The 23,999-nt window shown below is 37.4% G+C and overlaps 1 protein-coding gene across 1 annotated transcript; it reads right to left on the bottom strand.

Moving 5' to 3' along the window:
* Positions 1-645: 645 nt before the first annotated feature.
* LOC128992374 (8-oxo-dGDP phosphatase NUDT18-like) lies at positions 646-14,353 on the bottom strand. Its single transcript, XM_054415925.1, has 7 exons — positions 14,033-14,353; positions 11,993-12,183; positions 10,457-10,624; positions 6,714-6,895; positions 5,874-5,979; positions 5,516-5,650; positions 646-1,721 (listed from the first exon to the last, which is right to left on the bottom strand). Exons 1-7 carry the CDS (start codon positions 14,136-14,138, stop codon positions 1,611-1,613), a joined length of 999 nt encoding a protein of 332 aa, XP_054271900.1. The 5' UTR covers positions 14,139-14,353; the 3' UTR covers positions 646-1,610.
* Positions 14,354-23,999: the final 9,646 nt, after the last annotated feature.

Below are 23,999 nucleotides of genomic sequence, written 5' to 3'. Positions count from 1 at the left end.
GCTTAAAAAAAGGTGCAGTATGATAAAATTCCTTCAACTCAATTTTATAATCATTTTATTAACAAAAATAAACAATATATAAACTTTGATAACCAACCTTAAAATAAATTATATAGATACAATTTGCCAGCATCACTGTAATAAAATTCGGTTAGAGATGTTTTTTCTCTGTTAGTAATCAATCAACAACAATAAATAATTCTAATCAAATTCATAAACCTTTCGGTAACAGAAAAAGCAATAAAATTGCTAACATGTGATGAACAAATGGATGATGATGTATAAGCACAATCAAGGTCATAAACAATTAGTAACATTTAAATAGTCTTATAACATACAAAAATAATGTATTGACGGTGGATTCAAAATTCGTAAAATTCCTCTAAAGAGGCAAGGGCCAACATTACTTTTATCTACATGAATGTAAATGGCAATAGTTAAGTACAAATTCAGTCTCCATCACCATACAAAAGAAATATAGGATAGGATATTATTACAAGTAGTAATGCTTAAAATAACTGAAAAATAAAATAAATATATTTGATTATAAACAATATAAAACATCATTCAAAATTAAAATAGTATAAAATAAATATACACAGCACGTAGAAGAAGTAAAGATAAAAACGATAAAACCATATATGAATATATCTATTTTGTACAACTGTTAATTTTTTTAATTCTCACTCTCTTTATTCAAGTATCAAAAAGAGTACCTGTTTAGATTGTAAAACTAATTTGTTGTATTTACCATTAGAAACATCCAATAGGCAAAACTAAAATTAAATGTTATTTAAGCTCATAAATACATTTTTTTTCTACTAGTACTTCATTACATTGAGATTAAAATAACAAAATAGAATTATGTTCAGCCATTCAAGCTCATTAAAATCTTAAAACATTTTCAACAATGCAATAAATATTAATCAGGCACTTTTAAATACATTTAAAACTACATAAGCTATAATTATGTTAAAACTTGAGCATAACAGCCAAGACAATTGAATTTGTTAAGTATTCATTGAATTTGCCTGCAAAAACTCCATAGCCTATTTATATTTATTTTTGGTGGCACCTCAGGCAAAATCCTAATTTCACCCTAGTTTCTTTTTCACTAGATGCTTGGATAAAATTGAATCATCCATAACACTCATCAACCTTCAATGTAAATTGTTCATATATGTCCTGACAAAATTTAATGTCATATTAATGTACTTTCAATTTTAAGATGAAAATTCAGATGAAATGTAGCTTACTCCCTTTCCCTACGGGAAATTCACTATCAGGATAGTCAAGTTCAGCGGTCAAGTAGAAAAATGGATAAGAAATTCTACACGGATAAAAAAAATCTAAATAATTTTATCAGCAACTATATTCAAAAGTTAAATGTTTGTTTCCTAGCTGTAATAACATAAAGTTTTATAATCAAATCAAAAAATAGAAAATTTTGACAATCTTACCGTAATTTATAAGAAGTAAAGTAAACATTCAGTCAATATCTACTAAACAAATCAAATAAAATTTGTCCGTGATTTGGAGTCCTAGCCCTCTTCAGTTCTTTGCATTGTGATAGTACCAGGTTAATATTTACTTGTAGAGTGTACAGTACACTAGGAGATGACGTGCAGTGGTACAGTCATGTTACGAGGTACACGCTGAATGAGTTTATCTCCCAAACCACCACCTACCATCAGCCAGGTATACTTGTCTATGGGAAACACCTGGAACAGACGACACAACTCAAACAGCTGATCAAACATTTGCCAGGTGGAGAAAAGGACTGTGGAGAACAGATTGTATTGAACTATTAAAAAATAAAATATGGTACCATACCAAATGATTCCGTGACAGCTCTAACTCATCATTGGATGATCCATGTTTTGGATTCCATCATAATATATGACAGGGCCTCAAAATAATACATCTTGCGATTCAGGGTGTCCAGCTGACCAAAGCAATGAATACAAATTACAAACTAGCAACGCCTATGTTAAAAATTCAGTCTGGGAATATTTGAATCCCGGATATACTAGTTCCCACGGCGGCCACTAAGTAGCAAAGGGGCTACTATTGCAACCACGTACGGCCAAGTCAACTGACTGAGTGAGACAAAGAATCAGCTTAGAAAGAGAGAGAAATAAAGCAAAGTGGTCACAGCGCGATCACATCCCTGCGGCTACCGCACGAAGCTCATTTCGGCAGTAAAATTCGAGTCTGACTATTCTCCATAAGCATTTCGCTTCCAAGTTCTTCATTGATCAAAGTAAATTTCAGTGAATTTAGAAGGGAGGGGGACAATGATAAAACGTACGACCTATGGTACCAATAAGACAATCCTTTTCAATGATTTGAACACGAGATAGTTGGGCATACAGTATTTTGTGCAATAACAATTTGAGCCGGTTGGCTGCTCCCAAAATATGTTTTTTCTCACTTATTCTGAATTGTGAATTTAATCATCGCCTGCAGCAAGGCACAAAACAAGAGAAAGGTCCGGGAATTGTATTTTAGTTAGTTAGGCCAGATATTTTTTTTTTACTTTTGGGACCTTCAAATAAAAATTTGTTGCTTTACACTACAGTGACTTCTGTGGCCCCTAGCAAAATGAGTGATGCATGTGATATCCGATATTCATGACCAGTAGACAATGAAGAGATTCACAGACAAAGAACACATAACACAACACAAAAACACGGTACACTTTTTATGAAAATCTAAACATAGTTTTTGGCATCGAGGGTCTAGGACTGCACATTTATGTTGATTAATTTTGTTAAAGGTTGTTTCATGTTGTGTTCTTTCTTTGTATGCTATTAAAAGAAATTGCAAGATGGATTTTTTCCCTTTGACAAATATGATTAATGATTATGGCTCCAGCCGAACTGCAGGACAAGCCTAAGTTGTTAATTGTGGTTGTTGATTGGTGACCAGTCAAAATTAATAAACAAATTCACACTTTGCATATTACTCCCAAAAATTTCAGAAACTCTAAGAAATTATTAAAAGTATATTGTTTGACACTGTAGAGAAGATTGCTGAGACAGTCCACAAAAATTTAAACTTATAGTGGTGAGTTAATTAAACTAGATGTTGTTTCCTGAGCAAAATTATAGGAGCCAAGCATAGTACAGTAGACCCTCTCTAATCCGACACTGCACCACTCCGGCTTATTTTGACAGGAGGTCTTCCGCGATCGCGGCAAAATTCTGATTATCTCCCGCGGCTGTGTAGACATTCTCCCGCGGTCATGAAAACGTCATCGTCGTCTTGCGCGATTGTGGCAAAATCATGAACATCTCCTGCGGTCACGGAAAAGTCATTGTTGTCATGCACGATCGCGGCAAAGTAACCAACATCTCCCGCGGACGTTTAGACGTTATCATCGCCTCCTGCAATCACGGAAACGTTATCATCGCCTCCCGCGGTCACGGAAACGTTATCGTCGTCTTGCGCGATCGCGGAAAAATCATAAACATCTCCCGTGGTCATGTAGACATTATCGTTATCTTCCGCGGTCGTGACAAAAAATATTATCATCTCCCGTGGCCGTGTAAACATCATTGTCTACTCCCGCAGTCACGGAAACATCATCTTCGTCTTGCGCGATCGCTGCAAAATCATAAACATCTCCCGTGGTCATGTAGACATTATCGTTATCTTCCGCGGTCGTGACAAAAAATATTATCATCTCCCGTGGCCGTGTAAACATCATTGTCTACTCCCTCAGTCACGGAAACATCATCTTCGTCTTGCGCGATCGCTGCAAAATCATGAACATCTCCCGCGGTCATGTAGACATTATCGTTGTCTTCCGCGGTCGCGGCAAAGATTTTATCATCTCCCGCGGCCATGTAAACATCATTGTCTACTCCCGCAGTCACAGAAACGTTATCGTCAACTTGCGTGATCACGGCAAAATCATGAACATCTCCCGTGGTCATGTAGACATTATCGTTGTCTTCCACGGTCACGGCAAAGATTTTATCATCCCCCGCGGCCGTGTAAACATCATTGTCTACTCCCGCAGTCACAGAAACGTTATCTTCGACTTGTGCGATTGCAGCAAAATCATGAACATCTCCCGTGGTCACGGAAATGTCATCGTCGTCATGCGTGATCGCGAAAAATCACGAACATCTTCCGCGGACGTGTAGACGTTATCATTGCCTCCCGCGGTCACGGAAACGTCATCGTCGTCATGAACGATCGTGGCAAAATCATGATTATCTCCCGCGACTGTGTGGACGTTATCATCGTCTCCCACGATTACGGTAACGTCATCGTCGTCATGCCCGATCGCGGCAATAGAGGTTTCCGATCACGCAATCTTCGGAGACGTGTTTTAATTGCATTTGAAGTGCTTTTATTGATAACATTCCAGTAATCCGGTATTTTCACTAATCCGGCAGTATCACGGTCCTATATCTGCCGGATTACTGAGAGTCTACTGTACTTTTATAAAATGAACTACACAAGTCTATGCAATGGTTGTTTTGATCAAATCGGATGGCTTATCTTAGAAGTAACATAAACGACTGTTGACCTTTTAACAACCACTACCAAAACAGTCTAATCGAAAAAGCTAATATTGATTAAGAAGAAATTCCATTGCATTAGAACAGATTGTAATTTACATTTTTTACTTTACTCTGGCTTGGCCATGCGTTTATAACTTTCCCTGTACAAAATTACTCATTTCTTTAAGTTTAAGGATATTTTTTTAAAGCCCTGCTTTAAATCATAAAATTTATCAAAATATGCTTTAACGTCAGTTAGTTGCTTGGAAATAAATAAGTTTAAAAATTTTAATCAAAGTAGAATTTGTTTATATTGTAGGGCCTATTGTTATTTTTTTAATGGCATTTCTGTAGGCGACGTATTTATTAACTTGTGACAATTTTGTGGGCTTTACTCACCTTTAATTGTCCGGTGAAATACAGAACTCGTCATATACAGTTAACACACACACACATATTACATCATCCTGGAGATTAAGTCTAACATTTCACAAAACCCAAAAACATCCCACTTCTTCAGGGTAGAAAAACTTCATTTTCGTCCCACACACGAGTCAAACGTCAAACCTCAACAGAATTGTAATACGGCAAAGTCAATACTCGCTATTCATGGCGATTGAAGACAAGCCACTTTTACTACCAATGGTGGATGTTAGCACTGTTTGTTAAAAGGTGCCGATAACAGGTATTGCCGCCATCGTGCAAGACGATTACCAAAGTCACGGAAATTGCAGGCTACGCTCATGGGTGTTGCCGCAGTCGCGGGAGACGATTAACGATGTTGTGGAGACTGCAAGTTACGCTCACATATGTTATCGCTGTTGCGGGAGACGATTACCGAAGTCGCAGAGACTGCAAGTTATGCTTACCACTACTGACGCAGTTGCGGGAGACAATTACCGAAGTCACGGAGACAGCAAGTTACGCACATGGGTGTTGCCGTAAAACTCTACAATGACTACATCACATCACTACAAGATACCAGTACGTGTACAGACCTGTTCTAGAGGCACCCGGAAGGCTATCAGAATGGTCATGAGGAGGCCGTCATGAGCACCCTCGGGATTACCACAGTGTTCTACACTCAGCACACCATGGGGCTTGTGAGGAGGCACGTCTGCACCAAAGATCTCCTGCGGACAACAATGTATTAGTGGGACACTACTTTTAGCAAAAACTTATTGAAGCAAATAATATAAAATCTTATGAAATGTAAAATTTGTTAAAATATGTTATTATTTAACTATTATTTACCAATTTAAACTACAGTAATGACATGGCGATTTATTTCATTACTAATACTAAAAATGACAAAATTATAGGCCTAGTTTGCTTTAAAAGTATCAGCCAACTCACCACCATGAACTTTCGGATGGTTGAATGTAAATTGTGATGATGATTGACCTCACAAATTGGCAAGTGCACTTCAGTCTTCTCTGACAGCAATATGTGTACTCGGTTGCTAGAAACATAAGAAAAGTAAACAGCCTTTCAATAAAGTGATGGACAATGATACAAACACAACCATGGCAAAGCGAGGTAGTTAAAATCTGATATTGGCACTGAGTTTTTGTCTTTATTCTCTACTATTTCAGTTGTTTATTCCCACCCCTTTGTGACAATTAGACTTGTGACAGTAGCCAAAGGCAAAGTGGTATTGAAGCACCAGCCAAATATGAATCACGTTTCGTGATTAGGTTTCCGTGAGATGGGGGTAAGGTTAGCTCTATTATCTATAGGCAGTAAATGGATACATAATACGTAAGCAGAATAACTGTTTGGGAGGTAAAATATTTATCGTAATTGGCTTAGGTAGTTTGGAGAAGGGTGCACAACCAGGCAGCTGATGTCCATCAGTTTCCATCACAACAGAGATTAAAGTTGAAAAAATTTGCTTGGTGATTGGCCCATCAGTCGAGCCCGGCTTACTGTTGTCCTTATTTGTCTTGAAGACAATATCAATTCTGAACATCTTGTTCAGTAACACCGTGTAACTTTCAAAATATCCCTAACTTTGGTTAAATTCTTAAACAACCCTAATGAACTCCGCATAGCTGGCAAACGTTCAAAAGCATCTTTAATTGATAAATTTTTAATCAATAAATTTGAATGGGCTTAATTTAACTAGCTTTATAGGCCTACAAGGAGAACTGTATCATAATTCTTTAAATTGAAGCTTCACAACATCAATTTTACCTGCTCTTCTGTCTGGCGAGGATGACAAATCGCAACAACAGCTTGTGATGTGGTCGCACTGCAGGCAACATGCTAGGGTGTTGGGGCTCCTGTCTCAGTCTGAACTGATGTCCTCTCTCCACCACTGACAAGATGTCCTTACATCTCAGACTCATCTGCTCTGGGTCCTTCACCCACTTGGCCTACAACACACAACATAGTCTATCAGCAACAGCTTGTGATGTGGTCGCACTGCAGGCAACATGCTAGGGTGTTGGGGCTCTTGTCTCAGTCTGAACTGATGTCCTCTCTCCACCACTGACAAGATGTCCTTGCATCTCAGACTCATCTGCTCTGGGTCCTTCACCCACTTGGCCTACAACACACAACATAGTCTATCAGCAACAGCTTGTGATGTGGTCGCACTGCAGGCAACATGCTAGGGTGTTGAGGCTCCTGTCTCAGTCTGAACTGATGTCCTCTCTCCACCACTGACAAGATGTCCTTGCATCTCAGACTCATCTGCTCTGGGTCCTTCACCCACTTGGCCTACAACACACAACATAGTCTATCAGCAACAGCTTGTGATGTGGTCGCACTGCAGGCAACATGCTAGGGTGTTGGGGCTCCTGTCTCAGTCTGAACTGATGTCCTCTCTCCACCACTGACAAGATGTCCTTGCATCTCAGACTCATCTGCTCTGGGTCCTTCACCCACTTGGCCTACAACACACAACATAGTCTATCAGCAACAGCTTGTGATGTGGTCGCACTGCAGGCAACATGCTAGGGTGTTGGGGCTCCTGTCTCAGTCTGAACTGATGTCCTCTCTCCACCACTGACAAGATATCTTTGCATCTCAGACTCATCTGCTCTGGGTCCTTCACCCACTTGGCCTACAACACACAACATAGTCTATCAGCAACAGCTTGTGATGTGGTCGCACTGCAGGCAACATGCTAGGGTGTTGGGGCTCTTGTCTCAGTCTGAACTGATGTCCTCTCTCCACCACTGACAAGATGTCCTTGCATCTCAGACTCATCTGCTCTGGGTCCTTCACCCACTTGGCCTACAACACACAACATAGTCTATCAGCAACAGCTTGTGATGTGGTCGCACTGCAGGCAACATGCTAGGGTGTTGGGGCTCTTGTCTCAGTCTGAACTGATGTCCTCTCTCCACCACTGACAAGATATCTTTGCATCTCAGACTCATCTGCTCTGGGTCCTTCACCCACTTGGCCTACAACACACAACATAGTCTATCAGCAACAGCTTGTGATGTGGTCGCACTGCAGGCAACATGCTAGGGTGTTGAGGCTCCTGTCTCAGTCTGAACTGATGTCCTCTCTCCACCACTGACAAGATGTCCTTGCATCTCAGACTCATCTGCTCTGGGTCCTTCACCCACTTGGCCTACAACACACAACATAGTCTATCAGCAACAGCTTGTGATGTGGTCGCACTGCAGGCAACATGCTAGGGTGTTGAGGCTCCTGTCTCAGTCTGAACTGATGTCCTCTCTCCACCACTGACAAGATGTCCTTGCATCTCAGACTCATCTGCTCTGGGTCCTTCACCCACTTGGCCTACAACACACAACATAGTCTATCAGCAACAGCTTGTGATGTGGTCGCACTGCAGGCAACATGCTAGGGTGTTGAGGCTCCTGTCTCAGTCTGAACTGATGTCCTCTCTCCACCACTGACAAGATGTCCTTGCATCTCAGACTCATCTGCTCTGGGTCCTTCACCCACTTGGCCTACAACACACAACATAGTCTATCAGCAACAGCTTGTGATGTGGTCGCACTGCAGGCAACATGCTAGGGTGTTGAGGCTCCTGTCTCAGTCTGAACTGATGTCCTCTCTCCACCACTGACAAGATGTCCTTGCATCTCAGACTCATCTGCTCTGGGTCCTTCACCCACTTGGCCTACAACACACAACATAGTCTATCAGCAACAGCTTGTGATGTGGTCGCACTGCAGGCAACATGCTAGGGTGTTGGGGCTCCTGTCTCAGTCTGAACTGATGTCCTCTCTCCACCACTGACAAGATGTCCTTGCATCTCAGACTCATCTGCTCTGGGTCCTTCACCCACTTGGCCTACAACACACAACATAGTCTATCAGCAACAGCTTGTGATGTGGTCGCACTGCAGGCAACATGCTAGGGTGTTGGGGCTCTTGTCTCAGTCTGAACTGATGTCCTCTCTCCACCACTGACAAGATGTCCTTGCATCTCAGACTCATCTGCTCTGGGTCCTTCACCCACTTGGCCTACAACACACAACATAGTCTATCAGCAACAGCTTGTGATGTGGTCGCACTGCAGGCAACATGCTAGGGTGTTGGGGCTCTTGTCTCAGTCTGAACTGATGTCCTCTCTCCACCACTGACAAGATGTCCTTGCATCTCAGACTCATCTGCTCTGGGTCCTTCACCCACTTGGCCTACAACACACAACATAGTCTATCAGCAACAGATTGTGATGTGGTCGCACTGCAGGCAACATGCTAGGGTGTTGAGGCTCCTGTCTCAGTCTGAACTGATGTCCTCTCTCCACCAATGACAAGATGTCCTTGCATCTCAGACTCATCTGCTCTGGGTCCTTCACCCATTTGGCCTACAATACCACATCACATGTAGGCCCTATATGAATACGTATACACCAAGGTGGGGTGTGGCTAGGTATTTGAGCTGAGCTTTACCTTAAAGTTAAACTGATTGAGAAAGTTAGAAAGTTGAGCTGAGTCAAGTTTTTAATCTCATTTTATTTTTGCAATCGCAGAATGCATCCGTAGAAATGGTCACAATTTTGCCATGATGGCTGGATACGATGATGATGTCTTTGTAATCTCTTAAAACAAAAAGATATTCATGGTTTTGGTTTTGCTGTGATTTGGAAGCAATGCCATTGTAACTGTGGCTGTAAGGAATTTTTATGACTCTGCCTGTCGTGGTTCTAATTAATCAATCTTTACTGTTTCCCCATTTGTCTCATAGGCATGCATTAATCTAGAACGAGAGCACGCCCCGTGGTCGAAAAATCGACCAAAAGTATGTTTTGTGCAAACTTCTCTATTATCACCCCACACTGTAAATAAAACATGTGATTGGAATGTCTTCCATTTGTTTTGATTTTCTGTTTATATTTTGTTGTTATTTCGTCAGTCACCATAGCAACCCACATGACCCATGTTAATTTTTTAAATTTAAATTCATTTTTGTGCTTATTTTTGAGTCTATTTTAATTTTTAAAGGGATTCTGCACACCTACAGGAAAATAGCTTTCTAACGGTATGCGTAGATTTTCCCTACGATACACACGAGCTGAGAGAAAAGGTTTTAAAGAAACATGCTTGCCTATTAATATATAGATGCTTGCCTATTAATATATAGATAGATTTACCCAGTTATGGTGTTTGGCTGGATTAGTGAGAGCCCAAACAAATTTATCCCACATAAGATGTTAACTGATTGGGTTGATGGTCCCCAAATTTAACCTCAGGAAAAGCCAATCAGGATATTCAACTGCGCCTGACTACTGGGTGAATTTTCACTCACATAAGACTTGCTTGTAATGCTCGACTTAAAACGATTCCCTTGTACACCTTGAAATTCATGTCTCCAGTCAAAATTAATATCAGGAATTACGGTAATTTAATTTAAAAAAAACAGTAAGTACTTCATTGATATACCACCTTAGTTTATGTATGCTATTAGGTATAGCCTTAGTTATTACCAAATCCAGGCAAAACTAACCTGTAGGGATTCAGAGTCAGCTTGCCCAGGAGTCTTCAGTGTGCCACCGGTGACATGACCAGCTAGTATGAACCTGAACCAAGCTTTGCTGGCACACTGGACCATGATGAGAGAGGTAGGCTCCATGTACAGACCGGTCTCTTCGAGGACTTCTCTCTTCACAGCTTCCTGTTCACAAAACACCGTTTTACGGTTAGACTTGATCTCTTACGAAAGCAAATAGTAATTTATAGCCATAGCCTACCGAGACACATTTGTTTGGTACAAAAGGCCAATAGGGTATTAAAAATTTTAGGTCACAGATCTAACAAAATATTGACTAGGCTACAAAAAATCTTAAGCAAGTTAGACATAAACCTTTTTAGACACCTTCAAAATTTATGGTGTGTGATAATGATTATTATTATTGTTCTAAACTGGAGTTTCTAAGAGGACCCTTTAAAAATTTGCAACAACATCTACCTGTTTCACCATCTATCTATCTAGGTACGTCTCTAGTAACTTCTGTCTATTGTTCAAATATTGACCAATAAACATTTGACATCTAGTCTGGCAACATTATTAAAATTTTACCGTCAAAAAAGCAAACTGAAACAGGTTAATAAAACAGGCAGATGCGTAACAAATCTCAATTTAGGCCCTACAACTCAATTAGGGAACAGCTTGCTTTTTGTAACTGATTTAAGTTAGAGCACTATAGTGTGAGATATAGTCATTACTTGTGTTGGATACCTACCGTACGGTACTTATTTTATTTTATTTTTACTTTTGGGTAATTAATAGGTACTTAAAGAAAGGTGTTAGCATTTTTAAGTAGTTTTTTGGGTTCACTAATATTTTTGTTTTAATATAAGTATATAGGCCTACACAGTAGACTCCCACTTATCCGGACTCCTCGGGACCGAGGCCAATCCGGATAACGGGTTTTCCAGTTAAACCGATGTTTCCAAAACTCGTTAAAACGGACCTTTTACTGATATTTGATTTAAATTTAGGAGAGCATTGTATTTAGACTCGTGATCACTGGTCTCAAATCTTTCCCATGAGAACAGTTGTTTCAGTACCGCCCACTTCCTGCCGATCTAGTCCGGTTAAACCAATGTGCTGATAAAAATTGTCTGGTTAAAGAGATGTCATTTCTGCCGATTGTAATAGGGTTAAACCGATGTCCGGTCAAAAGGTGTTCGGATAAGAGGGAATCTACTGTAGGCCTAAATACATCCTGATAGTAACTTCGTGGCTCAGTCACTAGCGTGACAGTCTACAAACCCATAAGATATGGTAACGATGTGTTTCGACGTCATGGTGTCTACCACTAAATTTTATCAGTAGACCTAGTCTATGCAGTTTACTCTTCGGTTAACTACCTGGACGGGCAAATGCAAGGATAATTGAAACCTGTAAATTCAAAAAATAACTTTTGCTGATTAGCCTACTTAGATTGAGGTTAAAAGAACAGCTGGCTTTTATGTATTCATGTTTTAAAATATGATCAAGATCTAACAATGGTTTTAGCACTTATGGGTTCACTCTAACCTCAATGTCCTCTCCAGGTTCCATTCTGCCGGCAGGGAGGTACCACTGGCCTGCACATGAGCTTTTGGCTTCTTGCATCATCAATATTTCTCCGTCATCATTGAAAAGTACTGCCATAACAATGTATGTCACAGTGTTCTTGACAACAGGAACAAAATCAGATGGTGTCGAGGGAGTAACCCCCTTAGCAGCTGAAAAATAAATGTCTCCATTACAAACTTAGACCTATTAAATGTTCAGTAACTTACTATTAAATACAACATAGGCCCTAACTTACACCTTTTTATACCAAGGGGTTGTCAAAGTATGTAGGGCCTACAGTAGGCTAACAAAACATGCTTTAGAACCAGCAGCTAATGTGGTTTGGTCTTTTTTCATGTTACCAGCCAAGGCACGAGTCCGATAGAGACCCTTGTTCAACGATGGTGTCTTCTCTACTTTGTTGGTCGATGCTGATACTTAGTGATGCACTAACAAACCATATTCCCTTGTTCAGGAATTATTAGCTGGTAGGCCTACCTACCAAAATGTCTACATAGCCTATCAGTATTACAAGTCCAACTCAAGTGCCGTGTTGCTCTAGCTTCCTAGTTAGCATTTTGGACTTCAATTCAAGAGGGACAGGATATTCAGCATTCCACAAACATTTCAGAGGCTTAGATTGCTTTCCTTTAAAAGGGTTTCTGTTTTAACTTAAATTGCAGAAATGCCACTGGGGTTGAAACAAAAACTTAATTTTTAATCACATTGTTAAAATCCATTTGACAAAGTTCATAGAGAGCAATAGAAATATAAGTTGATTTCAAGAAGTAGGGTTTGCCATTAGTCATACATAAACCGAAGTCCAACACGCTAACCGCTAAGCTGGCAAAAGATTCTTAAGTTAGCGCCACCAGCGTTGCTATGCTGAGTGCATTGCAACGCTGGTGGCGCTGCCTACGAATTGACAGGCAAAGCTCTCTCAAAGTAGGTACTTAACGCTTTTTACCATGCGGTTGGCATTCTGGGTTATAGTAGTATGTTTTCTGTGGCGTAACTTAGCCCAGTAGCCCAGTTAAGAAACTGTAACCCTGACTTGTCAATATATATCTCAGTAGCAAGAATCCAAGGTGTGTTTTAGATATGTAGGACATTGGCAGTACCGTAGGCTATTTAAAGAGAAAATTCTGAATGACTAGTGTAAAATGCAAGTAACTTAATTTAGATGGTAGCTTAGAAGTAATTTATAAGTACCTAGGTAAGTTACTTAAGTTGTATAAGTAGGCTAACTTATTTCCAGCTTCAACCAACTAACTTAAGAATCTTTTGCCAGCTTAGCGGTTAGCGTGTTGGACTTCGGTTTATGTATGACTAATGGCGAACCCTACTTCTTGAAATTAACTTATATTTCTATTGCTCTCTATGAACTTTGTCAAATGGATTTTAACAATGTGATTAAAAATTAAGTTGCTGAGTGCATTGCAACGCTGGTGGCACTGCCTACGAATTGACAGGCAAAGCTCTCTCAAAGTACTTAACGCTTTTTACCATGCAGTTGGCATTCTGGGTTATAGTAGGCCTAGTATGTTTTCTGTGGTTAAGCTAACATCAATTGAAACTAAATTATCGATTGAAAATATTGATAGCCTATAGCCTAATATAAGTTTGAACCTAACCAGATAATGACAAATCAAATGAAGGTTTGGCTGCACTGAAGTATCCGTCCTACACTCATTTGAATTAAAAAATCAATCGATAGGCTAAGTTAGGCTATATAGAATAGGCCTAATCTATATAGGCCTACTATTGATATAAAATATCAATAGTAGCCTATCACTAAAATATCATTTGAATGAGTGTAGGACGGATATTTAGTAAAGTGCAGCCGAAGGTTTACTAATCGAATCGATAGTTTCAATCGATAAGTTATTAGCGTAGCCCAGTTAAGAAACTATACCCCAAATCAGGCCTAGGTTAGGCCCCAAAGGCCTATATTAACCTTACAGTGGTCTAGCCTTAACTTAGTAAGTTATGCAGATAATCAAATTGTTTCTTGCTTACCTATAGCTTCATTCTGATCTGCAAGGGAAAAGTCACACAATTCTTCGCTGTCTTGAAGAGCCAGGCCATCTAACAGCAAACACAAATTGTTTTCTATAGAATCCATGGTTAGGTCGAATTGACCTAGATGTGAAAGTTCAATAGAAGAATAATAAATTTAAAACTTTGCCTTAAAAAACATTTGTGTCACCCAAACGTCAAATTTTAAACTAAAGGTAGGCCTAATAATAACTTTAAAATTTACGCATATTTTAACCTGCTACTAGAGTCACCACTTAATTTTTTGTCAAGCCAAACCCTAAAACTAACCCTTCCCTGGAATTCCGCTTCCTCCGTCTGCTGCTCTGCTCCTGCTCTTCCTTCCTTCTTTGACATTCCATTCCATTATTGGATGTCAACAAAACATCAAAACATTCCCCTCTGGGGAAAAGTGACATAGGTGACCCACACAGACAAGAAGCAAAATCAAAATCCCATACGGTAGAGTGTCATACAGTAACAAATGTATAATAAATAATTACGGAAATCTAAATCATTGCAGGATTAAGATATATTTTAATTAGCATATTATTTAAGGTAGGTATAGAATGCCCTTATCATATTATAACAGGATAACTTAGCTCTGCCAATTCAAAAAACAGAAATGATATTTTTCTAATTAAAGTTACCTAAAAACTTAAAGCCATTTGGGTACTGACCTTTTGTTACATATAAGCTCCCGGCTGTAACTAATATTCCATATTAAAGTAATCATGAATCACTTACGCAAAACAGAAACTAAACTAACAAAAACAACATAAAGAAAGGTAACCGGCTACCTATACGGAGGTCCAGTAGGGGAAAGGAAAAGTTATATAAACTAGCTGTATATGGTTTGATTTAAACATATATTTGGACCACGATAATACTTTTAGAAAGTTTTCCATATTTTACTCTATCTATCCTTATATTTTACTCTATCTAAATTATTGAAGAACCAATAACTTACCGGAGTTATTATTTGGTCAACACTGCCAGTGGAAATGAATATATATATATACTAGCTAAGTAGGACAATTTGCTGCGTCCATGAATTATTGGTTACCATATTACCATTATGTTGGTTCTAAATATCATATTTTCGAACAACTTTATGTAGGCCTATTAAAGAGAAAGCTATTTTTTTTATTGTCGATCTATATCCGAGGAGGGCTGAGGGCGTAAGAAGGTTTAGCGTGGTTTGGCCCATCTGACACTATCCCTCAGACTGTAACATAGCAGAGCCTTCCAGTGAATTCGGTGTGGTTGTTATTAAATGAGATAAATAAAAATAAAATTATTAAGACACCCGGTATAGATTATACAGATTACATATTATATCTATACTTATTTAATACGCAAGCAGGTTTTTTGTGACAATTACTCCTCCGAAACTACTGAACCAATTGACATGTTTTTGGTGTCATTTGAAAGAGCGTAACGTGAAGTTCTGCAGGAAACTTTCTTTTTAAGGAAATAATTAGAGAGTGAGGCCCTGGGGCCCTTTAAAGTTTCGTATTTATCCATAAGATTAACATGCAAAACAAAATTTGTTATGGAACTCCAGCTGTTGTCAGAAATTAAGAGTGAAATATTTATTGATGGTATCCATGGTAACAAAGAACAAACCCACAAAATTTTAAAATGTAAACAAGCAGAACTAACTGTCAAATTAATTTTGATTTCACAATTCCACACAGCTGGTTCAAACATATTAAATACTGCATGATTATTAGAACAGGAACGTTAGGGATCATAAACATTAATCAAATATGTCACTCGCCCGAATCATTTTTGTCTATGCCCGAATGTAAACATTTAACATTGATTAAATGAAACTGTCAAACTATATATTAATGTCATAAGTATGGAATTCTTTCAACATCATTTGTTGATCGAGTTAGTTTCAATATTTTTGAACTGCTGTAATAATATTTTACAGGAAATAATTGTTAGATAAATTCATGGATATAAGTAATAATTCAGATTCTTCAATCTTTGCTGTTATTAAAATTGTGTATCCGCAGCAAACCTTCAGACTAAGCGAATTTCCATTTACCTGGCTTTTAATACAAAGATTAATTATTCCCTTAACATGGTCATTTTTCCTATTTAAATAGCATTAAGTTAATTTTAATATGAGTAATTAGATTTGCTGCTACAGGGAAGGTAGGTGTGTTTTTGTTGAAATGTTGATAGCTAAGTATGATTGTTATTGGTTTGCAAATCATGTAATACTTTACAATTGCTCGAATTCGAGCAACATGTACACTAGTATATATTATGTATTATATATAGTTTGGCTTTTAATAATTTATTGCTCTTGAGTTATGCAAGTGTTTACTATAAAATCCACAATTAGATTGTTAGCCTATATATAAAAGTTTGTAGGTAATAGATTATAAAAAAATGAATCGTCAAAATCTTATCATATTTGGAGAAAGGTTTTAAAACAACGTATATAGAATACTTAAACGACGATTCCAAAACTCAAATCCTCGTATAGGTGCGCCGTCGGGCTTTAAGCCAGCCGCAGTTGGCGTGTATTCCATGCTGCATGTATACATACATGTTGATGTATAACATCATATACATAATGTCGTTGTACATCATTTATGTACTCATCACCCTCCCTTACATTCTTAAACCCCTCTCTTTAAAAAAAAAATTACATTTATATTTTTACAAGTTCCAGGTCGTGCCCATATTCTTTGCCAAACAGTCTTAATCTACCCATAAGAATTATTCTAACACCCTTAAAAAAAACATCTTTATTATAACGGTATACTGCTTTCCAATGTATTGAGATTACCAAACCATCTACAATTTTAGTCAAATATTGTTATTAAAAAAAACTTTCTTAATTTACTAGTAGGTATCTAGAAATATTACTGCAGTGTCCGGTGGTCACTGGTCATAGGCATATAGTGCGCTTTCTTCATTAATTAATTTATTCATAAAATTTATAACGATTGTTAATTGCTATTTTCTATTTTATAAGATATTCTAGTTTATAAGATAAACTGCATTTGTTATATGAAAATAAATAATGTAAATCTGGCCAAATAAATGCCTTATTGACTTATTAAATCCAGACTTATTAAGCATTATTATCTTGGTTCACTGCGTACTTTTCAAAACCTCTAATGCGTTGCTGAAAACAACAATCTGTTTATGTTGTATCAATGACACAAATCAACAAATCAGCCTGTATACAAAGTGACCCATAAGTAAACAGCCAAACTACGGAAAATGGTTTTATGGATGAAAATAATACTAAAATAAATAATACTACCTATGCCTTGTTAGAGGGATATCCACCATTATGTTTTGTTTAGTATGTAAAATGTATACGCGTATCTAAAAAATATTAAAGCTGCCTTTATGAAATTCGGTATCAAATTTAAGATAAAGCATTAGGCATAATAACTCGTCTTTAAAAAAAAAATATCAAACGGTGACAATTTTTTTTAAACGGCCGCCATTAAAAAAAATATTATTTTGATTTTTGTTTTATTTTGACACATAAACCATTTTCCAGACTTCGGCTGTTACTTATGAGACAGACTGTACGTTTTTTGCATACCTTTTAGCAAGGTTGTCCCAGTATTAAACCTCTTGGGATCGTAAAACTGGTCCACATCACGTGGGGACACACGGGATTCTTTTCCTCGTCCGTAGGAATTTCTTCTCTTCAAAGTTCACCACACCTTGTCGTTTTGCCAACCACCAATAAGAGAGAATACTTCACTGAATTTACTTTAGAAACGCAGATGGTAAACGTGCATTATAAGATCACTAATTATAATAAACTACATACGAATTAAAAATACTGTACTCCCTTTAGGGCGAATTTCCCCAATAGTTGATAAGCTCCGTGGTCCAAGTCTCCTGGTAAGACTTACACCCAGGACCACTTAATTCTTGTCGAATTGATGTCTCAAAGGCCATACATTCGGTCAAATTTAAATACATAGCAAGACGTAAGAGGACAAGCATGAGAACTCTATTAAAATCCATCCGATTTTAACGAAGTCTGGTACAAACGAGTTCTCTTTTTAATCGATTGAGTTCGAGAATCAGCATACATGATTGGACTATGGGACCAGGGTTTTTGGGGGGTGTTATGTCCATTTTGAACATCAAAACAAAATATCTCACAATTCCCTTTGAAATTATTTTGTAGAGGTTTAAACCCCAATTTAGTAAGCGCACTTGTACGCTTAATGGTTACGGAGGAAATTTTTAAAACTGTATGGTAAAAATGTTCATGTTAGTAGCATGTTCATTAATAACGTTTCACTGAAAAAAAAACACATCATTCAAAGCGAAAAAACTCATGCTCGTTAATCCTAAAGTTATTTAATAAATATAAATGAGAATAGATCGGACGTATAAAGAAATATTTTAGAAAAATTCCAATCAGGCAAATTGAAATTCACATTTTAACATGTTTAGCTTCTGGATCACGTATTTTACTAATAAAAGGTTAAATGCCTGTAGTACTGTCTGTGATCCTGGTTGAAGACTAATAAATCTAAGGTCTTAACCTGAAATTCACAGGTTTTGCTGATGCGGGGTATCCAGTTCATTTAGCTAAAACAAATTTAATGTATGTTTTTGTTAGGTATATATGAAGAGTGCATTTCATATTTAATGTTATTTTCTTGTCACTAAACTATCTTTAAAATCATTTTAACCGTTTTGAACCGTAATTTTTACTTCCCAGCCTGTAACTGCCTCTTGTAATTTTGAACACTAATCAATTATGTAAATTTCTTCCCGATACACGTCGGGCTATATAATCATTCTGTACGTTTTTCAAGTATAATTCCCGAATAATTTTAGGACTTGCAAGTAGATCTACGTTTTTTTCAACTGATATTTTATCCCTTTACATGTTCATTTAAATTAATGTTTTCCTTATACTAATTATAAAAACGGAAAGTACATAAAAGAAACGTCTTATAACACTTAAAACATATATTTACTCTTATACTGTGACTCACAAGACGGTAAATATACAAAACAGATGGTAAGTGGTGATCGATTTCGATTGGACACTCCAATTGAAATCGACTTTGCGTAAATTTAATAGCACGTACAATGCTGATCAAGAAGTTATTTAATTATAAATAGCGCCTGTGTCCTGAAAATAATACTAGAACTGATGTTAAATATATTGATTAATTGATATATTAGACTAGTAACAACAGGCAGGTATTTCCTTTTCATCATAGGCCCATGGGAATTAAATATTTGAACTCTGAAGTGTATTCCGTAGTTGCAAATTGATCACTTGGTCTATAATTAACAACACAACAGAATCGCTTACTTTGTAAACCTACTTACTATTGTCGAACAATTACGTCCTGCAACCCTACCCTTGCAATGTCTGTTTTAATGGCAAAACATCAGCAATTAATTAACAGTTTAGAAAGTTTCCTTCTGCCTCAACTAGCAACATTTCCAAACAATGAGGTATTTCCTACTACTTATTACGGTGTAATTTATCCACACATGCTATATGAAACTACCCTATAAACGCATAAGAACCCACTTCCTTTGCCTTCTTCAAAGGAGCCACGGACTCCCCTACAAACACACTTGAAGCTGTATTTAAATCTGCGATTCTATCATTTCTTTTAGTTAACATTCTGGAAGTCCGGAAGTCCTGACTTTTCTGGGTCAAATTGTTATAATTTTCACACCATAACCACCTACTCAAATCTGATCTTTAATAACTTAAAGCTGAGAATTCAACTCATTCGTATACCTTCTTTGAAAGACATCAAACCTTTAATTCATCTATCTATGTAATTCCCTCCCTCTTCAAATCAAGTACACATCAGACACGGCCGACCCGGGATACTTCAAAAGAAATTTCTCGTGGGTAAAGACTACTACTGTGTCTGTGCATGTCTTGCTGACGGACAGTCGTATGCATTTCAATTTTAATTGTATACCTAACAAGTTAGTTAATAGTTAGTCTTAGTAAAGTTGCATGTATATTGTCAATCTGGCTAAATAAATGAGTTTTTGAGTTATACTTTGATGAAGCATCATTTTGACCACAAGGGGAAGGTTGTATTGCCTCTATGAGTCAGCCGAACGTATGTACAATAAAACTCCTTCTGAACTAGTCGAACAAAACTTGACTTTGTCTCACAAAGAAGATGACGAATCAAGTCGTTTGCCTTGTGAACGGCACCTAGCTCTGCCTTACATTCTACACTGTCTGGCCTTGAGGACAACCTTCACACTTGAACCTGATGTAGCTTACAGGATGTGTCAGTAATACAACACAAAGCCACGAGCACAGGGCAATATCAAAACCTACAAAACAATGTCAACAACATAGGCTTTGAAATCACCTTGGATACCACAACGGAAGTCGATGTTGTCAGCTGTTAGTAGGTTTCTAACAAGTCGACCTAGGAAATTACCAAATCCCGACCTTTTTTAGACAGCGAGGTTTGGTAAATTCCACCTAGGTAGTTCCAAAAACAGAAATGTTTTTCTTGTTCCTAAGATTAATCTGAACCGCCATATATGTTTTTATAAGTGACTAGCTGTAACCCGCGGGCTTTGCCCCGTTTAACTTCTTAATTTTCAAGATGATCTCGTTCGCATGGCTCAATCACGTCCTGGTTGAAGTTCATTCTCTACGCTCACTCACCTTTAGGTTGGAGCTTGTTCGCTACGCTCACTCACCTTTAGGTTGGAGCTCGTTCGCTGCACTCACTTGCCTTCAGGTTAGCTCGTTCGCTACGCTCACTTGCCTTCAGGTTAGCTCGTTCACTACGCTAACTCGCCTCCAGGTTGAAGTTCGTTCGCTATGCTCACTCACCTTTTGGTTGCAAATTAGCTGTTGTCATAAATGTAAAAGAAATAATAGTGCTGCACCCTGTTGGTAATCCTTGTAACTTTAATGCTATTGAACATCATAGAACAGAACCAACTTGTTTAATTGAAACAGCTGTTAAGATTCATTAATTCCATTTCTCATAAGGTTAACATGGCAAACTCCAGAGCCACTGGGGCGGAGCCGATTGGACGGATCACGAAATTGATGGTGTATAAACCATGAAATAAACCATGTTGTCTATTCCATGAAATTCTACACGTATGTACCAAGTTTCGTGGCAATCGGTTCAGCGGTGTCTGAGTTTATCACTGTCAAATATATATACAAACATCCTCTTTTATACTTATAGATGCTTCTCAGAAACTATCACATAAAACAAACATAGGATACAGTGTAAATGCATTTAGGCCTAGTGCATGAAAATTTAATATTAAGAATGCAACCACGTTGGTAATTCGAGGCATAAATTTACTATTTATATTTGGACACGGTTTCGAACCAGTACATACAATTTTATAACATTTATCAGCACGTAACCAACAAGTAAAATAACATTCTGTGTTTTCTTCATTTTTATAGATTATGTGCATTTAATCTATCTATTTATATATGTACTTAATACAATAAAGGTTTTTTCTGTAACATCCATTTTCAGCTGTCCTACTATTAACAGATGTCTACGATTGATGTGTCATTTAAAGCGTATGGTCCAGCGTGCCTGTGAATGGTAATGAAAAAAATAATTTCCTTAAGGGCTTCATCCCCCTTGCGTTTCAATATTTTTTTGAGCTCACTTTCAAAAATCGCGTGTTGCTGACAAACTTTCTTTATAACGGTTTAAATATGAATAGTTATCTAACAGCTGACCATGGTTGAATGTTTAACCACAGTCATATTTCAGATTGTAAACAAGAGTCAGCACAGTTATTGAAAATGGGGTCTGGGCTACTGTTTTATAATTGCCACTGATTGAAATAGATAAATCACTTGATGGTGTATATCTACAAGCAACACATTTTATTTACTAAAACTTATAACTTTAGTTTTATTTACCTAATAACCAACCTTTGAAAAGTATAAGGGTATTCCAATGTTCTTTTTTCCTCGGAATCGAGTTTCGGACCCCTATCAAAATACGCAAATTCTGCACGTATCCCCTTGTGTTTATTAATTAGATGAAACTATAATCGGACTTAATAGAACTTTGTAAAACAAATGGGACATTATTCTATACTTTAACAGTATACCCCAGAATAGGCCACACCCCACTTATAGCTAACAAAAAGTTAATTCATTTTAGTATATGCCCTTCCTTAAACCTTGGACCGCAAAATACCTGGACAGTCCAAACTAATACTTAACACCTCACTTAAATAACAGCGCTCAGATACCTCACTATAAGATCAGGAATGTTCTGCAATTATGCGGATAAAATCTCTCATAAATTAATACTCACGTGGTCAGGATGGTGTTCACGTTTTTGGCCGAAGGAAGAACCAGTTCCTCTCCAGGTTAAATTGTTTGAACCGGTTACTGTATCGGTGTCGGAACACGGGGAAACTACGAGAAAACATTATGGTACGAAAACTGTACAAAAATGTACGACATTTTCCCCATTTTTGGCCCTTACAGAAACACGTTTTCCAGTTTATTTCTAAACCATTTGGTATATATATAAAGGCTAAAGGGTACAAAGGGGTATAAAGGGTACAGTCTTCGCAATCCTGTTAATTGAGCACTACGGCCGTTTCGGAGATAACTCCATCGTCGGGTGCGTAGTCATCATACATTAAACTGAACTATTTACATAATTACATTTTTTACGTGGTTTCTTCATTTTCATTGCGTGAAAGTTTAATAAATAATACATGCAGCACAAGTCACGGACACGACACGAAAACATTAAGGCACACGCACTGCTAAAAACCGACGACCGACTGGTAGAGCTTAAGACCAAACATTAGTATATTGAAGCGTTGTTATGTGCTTAGTTGAGGAGAGAATTCCAAAAATCTGTTATTTAAAATTCCCATGTTGTTCCTAAGAAGAATAAGTAAATCGTTGTAGTTTGCTTGTTTAATGAACATGTTCTGAAAAAATTTTGAAAATTTATCCATATCATACTGAAATAATAAACATTTCACTAAAAGAAGAAAAATCTTTATTGGACCCTACCTTTCCTGTAGCAGCAATTCTAAGTACTCGTTAAACTAATATTATTTCTATATGGAAGAAATATTAAATATAATACATTAAATATAAATAGTACATACACACACATTTATAATTTTATTGCAAATTTAATTGAACAACTAATGAGTGATCGAAGTAATCGGCAATCAAGTGAGATGGGTCCACAGAGCAAAGAATAGTAAATAAAGCATGTAATCGTTACTCTGTGGATGGATCACCCAGCGGCCGAGTGGAAATATGCTGACCAGACAAAGTAAAAAAAAAAAAAACTCTATTTAAGCTGATCTTTAACGATATCATAAGCTACACTGTTCCACTGTTGTGTTATCGTATTTAATTTTCATGGTTAAAAATTAAATTATTGAATAATTAATATTTATTAAATATTTCCATTTATACGAACATACCTTGAGAGGGAACTGAAATGGTTTCACTAGGGGTCCTTTGAATCTGTTACCTATTGTGGTATTATCAAATATCTTAGGCATAATTAATTACTTTAAACCTTTAAAAAGATTTATTCGTAAACAATCAATGGTATTAAACAATATGTATATCAATAGTATTTACTTGTTTATATTGAAATGTATGTGTGCATGGGTAAACAGTGATATAGATGTCAGTTTGAATTTTGCAATTAAATCCAAAATCCCCACCCCTTAGACGTTATCAAAATCAAATGATTCCACAGGAAACCCAAATATACAGGAAATAAACACACCCTTTTACTAATGGTGTTTCCTGACTTCTGACGAAAACTACTAGAACATAACATTATACAACACTTAAAAAAAACTAAAACTGGTTTTTATCGTGCGGCACGATAATTATGGTACCGCATTATCGTGCTGGGCACGGTCAAGTGGAGTAGTCCGGCAAGGTCAAGGT

This window comes from Macrosteles quadrilineatus, unplaced genomic scaffold (genome assembly GCF_028750875.1).
Source record: "Macrosteles quadrilineatus isolate MER2022 unplaced genomic scaffold, UCM_ALF_1.0 Scaffold_4__1_contigs__length_99947679, whole genome shotgun sequence".
In the NCBI taxonomy this organism is placed as follows: domain Eukaryota; kingdom Metazoa; phylum Arthropoda; class Insecta; order Hemiptera; family Cicadellidae; genus Macrosteles; species Macrosteles quadrilineatus.
This window is presented reverse-complemented; position numbering and strand designations above follow the sequence as displayed.

Excerpts from the sequence above, each read along its gene's own strand:
- LOC128992374 (XM_054415925.1), bottom strand. The coding sequence starts at position 14,138 with ATGGATTCTATAGAAAACAATTTGTGTTTGCTGTTAGATGGCCTGGCT. Across the intron at positions 6,896-10,456 it reads CTGACTCTGAATCCCTACAG|GCCAAGTGGGTGAAGGACCC; the intron begins GTTAGTTTTGCC and ends TGTGTGTTGTAG. Across the intron at positions 5,651-5,873 it reads CCATCCGAAAGTTCATGGTG|GAGATCTTTGGTGCAGACGT; the intron begins GTGAGTTGGCTG and ends TGTTGTCCGCAG.